We start from the raw sequence: 9,863 nt of genomic DNA, 5'->3' as shown, positions 1-9,863 counted from the left end.
GTTGAATCAAATTGTAGTAGGCTCTCGTCACATGTTTACCCCAACAACCTAGTTAACTTGGGTAAATGTGGGAAGAGGGTGTTACACATTCGAACCTTAGATTCACAATTAAATATACAATGTTTTGGTTGTCTTTCTACTTTGTTAGAAAGGTATTTGAAAGGCCCATCACTTTTGTTCCATCATTTGTTGTTCGTAACTCTTTAGCCTCGTATTTAGATTTGTAAGAATGGCTAGGGAAGACTTCTAAATCTTCTTTCTATAGTAGTTCATGGATTTGTTATTCTTTTTGGAAAGCAATTTTGTCTCCAACTCTAAATTTGAAATAACGATTTAAGAAACTTCTTGTACTGACAAGCGCCTCTCTATTCAATGAATTCTTCAGCATCCTCCTTTATTGGTTGATAGTTCCATCCTTGTAGATGGATTAGTAGTTGGAGGTTCTTATAGCATCAATGATCGAAATAATTGAAATTGTTCTTTTTGTACTTCTAACAAACATATTTCTTCTATCTAATTAATCTATGTAGACAATATAAATACGATAAAGGTTTATGAAGACTCACTTAAGTGAATATGCAAGTTCTTACCTCTTGTCTTACGACCTTCACTCCTCCTTGTCTTAAATGTTTGTATTAAATGCAATAATGTAAAACCTAATGTAAGAAATACTATTGCACCCTACATCTCCCTTACAACAATGCAAAAAATGTCAGGTCTAATTTACTTGCATAAATTAGTATATTAAATTATCAATTTGGGAGCCAGTAAACTTGTGAGGTGTTGTGCACAACATGTGCAGGCTAACAATTTCCTATCTTGTAAAATTTAAAAATAAATGCTATCTATACTTAAACTATTGCAATGCAAAGCAAAGTTTTAGACTAGTGATGTAATTTTCAAGATATAAAATGAACTAATCTTCTCCAATCTAGGTTGCCAAAGTTTAGACTGTTAGAAATCTAGGCCATGAGATATCATGCCTCAAGAAAGCTCATGCAATAATACTCTCTTCACTTATGGAGATTATGATGGACAAATATATACAATCACTCTTGCATTGAATGGAAAACTATTGTAAATCAAAGCAATTGAGATGGAGGGAATTGAATCAAGTTTAGCTAGCTTGCCAAGAATTCATTTAGGCCTCATAGGTGGAAAATCGGGCTATAGTGTCTTTTATTCGACTCTTAATGGTTGAAAGGGCTTGCAACAATACTTTGTTGACCAATCACTCATTAGCCAACAAGTAAGATTTAGACTTGTTTTTAAAAGTATACACTAGTTCTAATCAAAGGAAATTGTTATTGTATATGGACAATAAACAATTTACACATATATAACAGAGAATTGAAAGGGAATTCAAGAAGTATTTATTAGCATTGAAATGTACAACAAACTAAAACATGCACATGAAGTAAACAGGTGCATAAGCCAAGAAATTTGGGGCCCTTCAAGCCTCTATTTGCATACTAAGAAACCTATTTGCTATAAAAACTCAAAATTGTTGCAAATATCAATAAAAGAAACCTAGTATAAAGCTTTAATAAAAAATTCTATACAAAGAGGAATTTAATCCTTAGGCTTCACATGTATATGCATTTATATAAAACAAAACAAATTTGAAATGCTTACAATCCTTTATGAGCTAACTAATTGATTGTTTTATCATATGATCCCCATCAGGTTTGACCTTGATTGCAGTTGAAATCATGGAAAATCGTGAGCTACGGAAATCTACGCATATTTACTTACTTTTGCAAGAGTTTTCAGGTTGAACCAAGGGGAAACCATTCATCTTAGTAAGGTTGGGAACAAAATCCATTTATTTGATTTCTCCCAGAAGGCCTGCACATATCTCAACAAATGAATAATTACCAAAATGCATTATTTCTAGTGAAATATGGTTTTAATACATAAAAATGTTAAATAACCAAATTTAAAATGAAATAATAAAAATACCTCTTTGGTGGTTTTATTCGTCAAGATGAAAGCAAAATGTGACAAAAGTTAAGGGTAATGGGTTTATTATGGCGAATGATGTTGATTTAGATGGCTATTTGGTAAAAAAAATGAGGACCAACAATATGTTCATTTGCCCTATGGTTTCCATCGAGTTCAACTTGCAAACATGGAATTGGACTTTAATAGCAAAGTTAACATTCTCTTGTCAAAGGTGTACTATAGTCCCTAATAGATAAACGACTCAAGTTGAAAGGTGTGTTGTAACGCTTGTCACATTGTGTCATGCACAACAAACAAATCTAAAAGTCTTTAATTTGAATTTATTTGTAAACTTTGCTAAGAATCTCTTACTCCTCTTAGCTCAGTAACATGAAGGATTGAAGCTTTCCCAACATACTTGCATTCACCATTGACAATTTCAATAACTACTATGATTTTTGAATTTATGTGCCATATATTTGGATACAATGCAAACCTGCTAGTTTGAAATTGATATGTTTAAATTTATTTCTTCATTTCATATGTGAAGCTTTATTTATACTTAAATTCTTATAACCTTGAAACTATCATCATATTAAGCTTTCGAAAAATGCTAATAAATAACAAGTACAAGAATAATGATAAGAATGGTTTGATCAGTTCTCTATCTCAAATGCAAACAATGTTAAATGATGTGGCTTACGTTGAACCCAAAATCATGTAGTTAACTTTTGGAAGTGCTAGACAAAACATATAGTTTACTTTTGGAACCGCCTGACTGATGGGCTTGGAGTCTCGTGTTCACTACCTATTTTACAAGGAGACTCATTGCAACCACTCTTGTTTAAAATTGGTTTTAAAAACATAAAAAATTACCTTTCATCTAGAAAATTGCCACTTCACCACTCTTCATTAAAATGATATTAATATCATGTTACACATGCTCTACCAATCTAGATCCATCTGAATTTTGGATCTACCAAGTCAAGAAAGATGAAATCTCTTTTCACTCTAAAAGAGATTTGCATGTCAAAAAATTTGATCCCTGTCCACATTTAATAGATCCTATAATTAAAATAGATATATACTAGTTTAATTATATATAATTTGAGAGAGTCAAAATATTAAATAATACATTACGTTACAACATCTACCATGATAAAACATAAGTAGCTCTCACCCAAATAAATTACCACAAATTACCGCATTATGAAAAAATTACTAAACGAAATAAACAATGATCAAAATTTGGGAAATTATATTCAAATGGAAGAGAAGCCACTTCATTCGAACCGAGCAGCAACGTCTCCGGCTTAAACTTGTAAAATGGAGAACGAAGACGAAGAGGAGGAGGTAGCACGGCGATCTCTCAATGAAACTCTCGCAGCGGGGCCTCTCAAGGACCGTCTCCGTCTAGCAGTGATTACCATTGCCGAAGCCGAAGGTCGGAATATTTGTATTTGTATCTTTATTTGTAGCCTTTAAATGTTCTCGCGTCTTCCCTTAGTAATCAGGGTCTCTTTCTCGTTCAACTAGCACAGCCCAAAAGCATGGGATGAACGTTTCGCAGCTTGTGATGGCCTCTCTGGCCGACTTAACATTCAAGTTCACAGGTAGTTTTTATTTTACCTTTCTCAATTCACCATAGTCAGAAGAACTTAGGCCAGTGCAGGGGAAAATGCAGCAAGATCATGCCCTAGATAAATTAATTTTCCTTCTTTTATTCTCATGATTTTTTGGGTTGTTCAATCAACTAAAATAAATAATCAGTCTTATAAATTTAATTCACTACTACGACTATTATTATTATTAATAAGAATGGATTTAAACATCGGATTATTATTTTTTCTGCTATAACTGTAAAGAGACGGGTGGATTGTGACATTGCTGAAATTTAGTTTCCTTGTAGGAATCTGCCCTAATTACCGCCATCATCACTGTATGAAACTGTCATTAGCTGTTCTTGATATAGCACAACAATATTCGGGGGAATGCTAGGGCTACTTTGCCGAATGACTTTTCCTTGACTTTTGAGAATGATCCTTTTGTAATATCGGGTTTATGATTTATCAGCAAATACACTTGGCATATATCAAGCAAGGGATAGTGGGATCTTACACTCATGAACATCTTGAAGGGGAAATTCTATATAATCATACATTACCCACGTGTGTTTATATTGTACAACAGGTCCCTTTATATAGAATAGGCGACCATAATAATTTGTCATACTAAGATATTTAATTCTACCATCTCCAATAATTTCTCCCTAAATCTCTCAATTGATTTTATGAAATCCGTTGAAAATGTAGTGAGCAAGGTTTGATGGTTTGTGTCTTAGCCAGTGAAGACCTCGAATTGTCCTCACGAGTTAGACTTCAGTTAGGATGAGTTATTTCCAGTTTATTGGAGTAGCCATCAAGTCATCATGCGTAGAGTTGGAGCTTCTAGTTAAGTGGAAGCCTTCATTAGTTTGACTACCAAACAAGGTGGTAGTTAGCAGGTCAGTTAGAGTGAGTTAGTCTCCAGGGATGATTGGAGAGAACGAGTTTAGAACTCCAATGTTGATTGGAGAGAGGACGAAAAGAACTCTTAGTTAACTCGTCAACTGGAACTTGAGTTCTAAATTTGTACCGGGTCTCCTTGCATGCTTGAATTGGGGCACAAGGAAATTCAATTGTTTTGTGCACAAATGTTTGTGACGAGACAAAGCTCATGAGTTTGTGAGAGAGCCTTGATTGTGGAGAGCGCAAAAATTGTGTCCTAAGAGATAGGAGGCACAAGTGCGCTAGGATTTAGGAGCTGGTTGTGCGCAAAGAAGAGGATGTAGGTCCTAAGATTTAGGAGGCAGGAAGTGCACAAGAATACTGGGATTTTCCCTATAAAATAGGAGCCGATCTGTGCTAGAGAATAGGGGCTGATGTGCATTACGAAATAGGGACCTAGTGCGCAATGATTAAGGGGCCTCTAGTGCGTAAATATCAAGCAAAAGTGAGCAAGTTTTGCAGAATAAGTTAAGGAGGTAGCAGAGGAACAATTGTGTGCTAGAGGGCCGACATCAAGCAGGATCTATGCCAACCGAGATCAATTGTATCAACTGAGATTTGAGAGAGAAGCAAAATGCTTGCTTAAGAGAGACAAATTGCTTTGTAATAGATCCAAGTGTTCAAGAACAATCATTAAATATCCACATCAAGCAAGAAGGTTTTCCCTGTTGGGTTTCCTGAGAAAAGTGTGTCAATTTGTGCATGTGTTTTTATTCTGCTGCTTATGAATTGTTAAGAGACTCTATATCTTGGTAAAGGTAAACTATATTTTAGTTTTCATATATTCATCTTGTGAAAATTCCTAGTCCTCAAGGAACCCCTACTGCAAATATGAATCTACTTCACCTACTTGATTTTAATATACATTATCAAGTTATTCTCTGAATACTGAAGCAAATTACTTCTGTAGCCTACACTACTTTAAATTTGATTACATGAAACAGAAAACTGAGCAAAGAACAAGATACACAGGACACAATTATGTTTGGACAAAATAGTCCCCGAAAATTCCAATGCGGGAAAACCGGTGTAGCAGCTCTGAGAGTTTTCTATTATTAAGCAGTAGTTTTGAATACAAATGCTGGTTGCCCTCTTGGCAAACTAGTGACAGAGAAAATACAATGGCAAACAATTGAGTGAGTTTTACCTCACTTCGCCCTGCAGATTCCGGCTGATTCGGCAGCAAAACTGGCTAACCTCGGCTACCTCTGCATTGGCCTTGCATCAGCCTTACAGGCTCTGCGTCAGCTCTGCGCTGTCTCTTCTGCCTACTGCATCAACCTTCCCGACTGTTCTGGTAGTTCCTGACAGTTTTGACTTTCTGCGTGGAGGGCAGCTTCTGCTTCTGCTTCTGTGCTGGCCCTTTTGGCTCTGCGTTAGGCCTGCGTGGGCCTAGATTAGCCCAGCGTCAGTCCTCTTAGCTGCTGCGCTGCCTCCAGTAGCTTCTTTCCGCCTCTCTGTCAGTACTCCTGAACTATCCCTGCCGCTTTGCTGCAATTGATCACTCAATTCGAATTTCTTAGCTTCCTAGCCCCAAAATTCTAGATCAATTCATTCTCTCCTATGTGTTTCTAAAAGAACCCCAAGCCTCCTTATACTTTTCTCGTTGAGACTTCAATGACCGAGGTTAAGTCTCTAATCAACAGATAAGATTCAAACTTGACTTGATCTGCCTTCTAGATCATTCTCACCCATATTTTGATTAATATCCATTAATATTTTAATTTTCGTAAGTTTAGACTTAGGAAACCCATTAAAAATATTAGTTATTATAATAAAATACAATCCGGGTGGAAGTTCACCAAACGGTTTTTGTGTTCTTTAGAAATCATGTGCCTTAGCCTCTCCACCAATTTTCAAGGCTAGAGCAATTCCGATGCTATCAAAAACTAACACTCCCTCTTAGCGAGGAAAGTGCTCTAGCAACAATGTCCACCTGCACGCTGCTCTGTCTCTGAAGCTCTCCTTTCTGCACTGTTGCTGCCACCAACACTGTGCTGCTGCCCACGCTATCGCCACTGCCACTGCTGTATCTGTACTACAACTCCCTCCCAAATGCTGCATCTGCTATGCTGCTAGCATTGCCACTGTTAACACTGCATTCATACTGCAACTTAGTTGCGAGAGAAGCAACTGAAAAACATCCAAAATTACTGAACTTAACTGTGTTCAGCATAATACCATGAATGTTGGAATTTGACTGCTACTAGTCTTTGACCCTCTGAATCTTCTACGCTGCTGTTGACTTCAGCACTATGCCATCTGCACTGCTGGCAATCTTGCTCTGCGTTGATCAGTCCCTGGTCTCAAGCTATTGCATCTGTCTCTCCAAACAATCCACTGCATCATCTAACACTAAGTCCATCACACTATTGTTGAATCTCGGGCTCTTGTAGCAATGAATTGATCCAAGAGGTGGACTCCTCAAGGACCCTGCCCACATGTAGTCCTCCCGACTACAGCGCAATATCGCCCCATTTCCCTCCTAGAGATGCGTGGGCACTTATGGCAAAGTCATCTTCGTCAACCTTTGCTGGAGCAGCCTTAGGATCATGTTTCTCATCTTTATCCTTTTGATTCAAAGGACATTGGGATGCAAAGTGGCCCATCTCGCCACATCTGAAACATTTCACCTTCGAAATGTCCTTCTTCCGCTTATGCTTTTGTTGTCCCTTCGATGCTAGAGCTGCGTTGTCCTCCTCCTCCTTGGTCTTCGTGCCACCTCCACAATTGCCATTGAGGTTGACCTTAACTAGGTCCCTCCTTAATTCTTCCTGTTGAAGAGCTGTCCACATCTCCTCCCTTGAAGGTAGTCTTTCCTTGCCCAATATGCTTTGGATGAAGACTTGCCATTCATCTGAGACTCCATTCAGTGCTGTCCTTACCATCGCGGTAGATTGACGAGTAGACCCCATTGCAGCACGCTGGTCTTTGGTGTCCTGAAGACATTGAAGATAGGAGTTAACCCCTTCTCCCTTCTGCATCAATGTCCGCTGCAACTTTTGTTCTAAGTACATCTTCCGCTATTCGGAAGAGCCTTCATACAAAGAAGACAAAGCTTCCCACATCTCTTGGGCTGTATCCTTGCCCTGCAAGTGTGAGACCACATGATCTCGAAATCATCGAGTATGAACCTCTTCGCCTTCCCTTACTCGGCCTTGTAGTTCTTCCTTTGATCATTGTCAGCAGGAACAACTACAACACTTTTGATGTAGGCTTCGAGATCGTAGTCCTCTAGAAAAACTAAGATTTTGGTCTTCCATATGACATAGTTGGAAGCTCCTTCCAACTTGTCCTGATCTTTGAGCCCATGTGATGCCATCTCACCCAATTGTCGAACTGACTCCTCTAGTCATTGCTCAACATTGCTCAGCTGCCCAACAAGTGAGAAATTCGAACTTTTTGGCAAAAAGTTCTCTGAGGAGAAAATTCCCCTTCTATGTGTCTTCGCTCTTTTCCGGTGGATATCTGCCTCGGCAGAAATTGCGCCCTTCAAGCACTGCACTGAGGCTTTGCATCACTCCCTCTGCCTCTTCAAACTCACGAACTGGAAATCGTACCTCTCTGTTGACTCTCTCAGAGAGAAATTTCCTTAGAATCTCTGCTTCCCGGCGAGGACTGCGCAATCCCTTCAAGGGGATTCAAATTTCTGCCAATTGCAATTTTGGCCTCTCTGCTCAACGCGGATCTGCTCTTCCTGTTTCAAAATCAATGCTCTGATACCATGTGAAAATTCCTAGTCCTCAAGGAACCCCTATTGCAACAAATCTGAATCTACTTCACCTACTTGATTTTAATATACATTGTCAAGTTATTCTCTGAATGCTGAAGCAAATTACTTATGCAGCCTACACTACTTCAAATTTGATTACATAAAACAGAAAATTGACTAAAGAACAAGACACATAGGAAATAGTTATTTTTGGACAAAATAGTCCCCGGAAAAACCCAATGCGGGAAAACCGGTGCAACAACTCTGAGGGTTTTATATTATTAAGCAATAGTTCTAAATACAATGCTGGTTGCCCTCCTTGCAAACCAGTGACAAAGAAAATACAATGGCGGAAAACTGAGTGAGTTTTACCACACTTCACTCGACAGATTTCGACTGATCCGAAAACAAAACTGGCTAACCTCAGCTACATCTGCGTTAGCCCTGCATAGGCCCTACGTCAACCTTACAGGCTCTGTGTCATCTCTGCACTGTCTCTTCTGCCTACTTCGTCATCCTTCCCGGTAGTTCCGGCTGTTCCCAGCAGTTCCGACTTTCTGCGTGAAGGGTAGATTTTGCTCTGTGCTGGCCGTTCTGGCTCTGCGTGGGCCCAAATTGGCCCAACGTCAGTCCTCTTAGCTGTCGCGCTGCCTCCAGTAGCTTCTCTTCGCCTCTCTATCAATACTCCAGAACTATCCCTGCTCCTTTGTTGCAACTGATCACTCAATTCGAATTTCTCAGCTTCCTAGCCCCATAAATCAAATTCCAGATCAATTCGTTCTCTCCTGTGTGTTTCTAAATGAACCCCAAGCCTCCCTCTTATACTTTTCTCGTTGAGACTTCAACGCCCGAGATTAAGTCTCTAATCAACGACCAAGATTAAAACTTGACTTGATCTGCCTTCTAGATCATTCTCATCCATATTTTGTTTAATACCCATTAATATTCTAATTTTCCTAAGTTTAGACTTAGGAACCCCATTAAAAATATTAATTATTTTAATAAAATACAATCCATGTGGAATTCCACCAAACTATTTTTGGGTTCTTTAGACCTCATGTGCCTTAGCCTCTCCACCAATTTTCAAGGCTAGAGCACTTTCGATGCTATCAAAAACTAGCACATTTAAGTAGTTGCAGAGTTTCATGGAAATTTAACACTCATTTCTAACTTCTATTTTTGCCATTATCTTCAACTATTCTTTTCATTTCGTCAATCTTCAGCTTCTTCTTCTATGCTTTTTGTCTTCATCTTTGAGATTAATTTTAATTGGCTCTTGGACTTGCAAAAATATAAACATCACTTTGTTGATGCCCATATACAAAATTCACTATCCACTGGAATACATTGGTTGTTAGCCACTGTACTTGTACTTTGCTCAATTTTCTCAGATTTTTAGGGTTACCCTTAACCAGCGTTATTGGACTCGAATTAGAACCGGTGGAACCGACTGGTCTGACTAGTTTGGAGGTCAAATTGGTCTGGTTTGATGTCTGGAACCGGAAATGGTTGGTTCGGTACCAAATTGACCATTTTTGTATTGAATTGGTTGGGTCTGTACAATTTGACCAAAGATGTTCCAAACACAAAAATCACAATTAAAAAAAAAGAACGAGACTTTTTGAGTGGGGCGGCCTAATATTCAAGCCTATGCTCTAGTA

The 9,863-nt window shown here is 38.5% G+C and overlaps 1 protein-coding gene across 5 annotated transcripts in view; it reads left to right on the top strand.

Moving 5' to 3' along the window:
• Positions 1–3,220: 3,220 nt before the first annotated feature.
• LOC149218943 (Histone superfamily protein) overlaps positions 3,221–9,863 on the top strand; it is a 121,030-nt gene continuing 114,387 nt past the window's right edge. For 4 of the 5 annotated variants that reach the window (XM_089382509.1, XM_089382507.1, XM_089382510.1 and 1 more), the window contains exons 1-2: positions 3,221–3,388; positions 3,486–3,557. In XM_089382509.1, coding sequence (XP_089238635.1) covers positions 3,271–3,388; positions 3,486–3,557 — 190 coding nt within the window. In that variant the 5' untranslated portion in view covers positions 3,221–3,270. The remainder of the gene's footprint in view (positions 3,389–3,485; positions 3,558–9,863) is intronic. The other variant, XM_089382511.1, reaches the window with a different exon arrangement.

This window comes from Pinus tabuliformis, chromosome Q, assembly GCF_031772625.1.
Source record: "Pinus tabuliformis cultivar Carrire ecotype Pingquan chromosome Q, CPIR1, whole genome shotgun sequence".
Classification (NCBI taxonomy): domain Eukaryota; kingdom Viridiplantae; phylum Streptophyta; class Pinopsida; order Pinales; family Pinaceae; genus Pinus; species Pinus tabuliformis.
The sequence above is the reverse complement of the archived record's forward strand: the minus strand, read 5'-3'. Positions and strand labels throughout refer to the sequence as shown.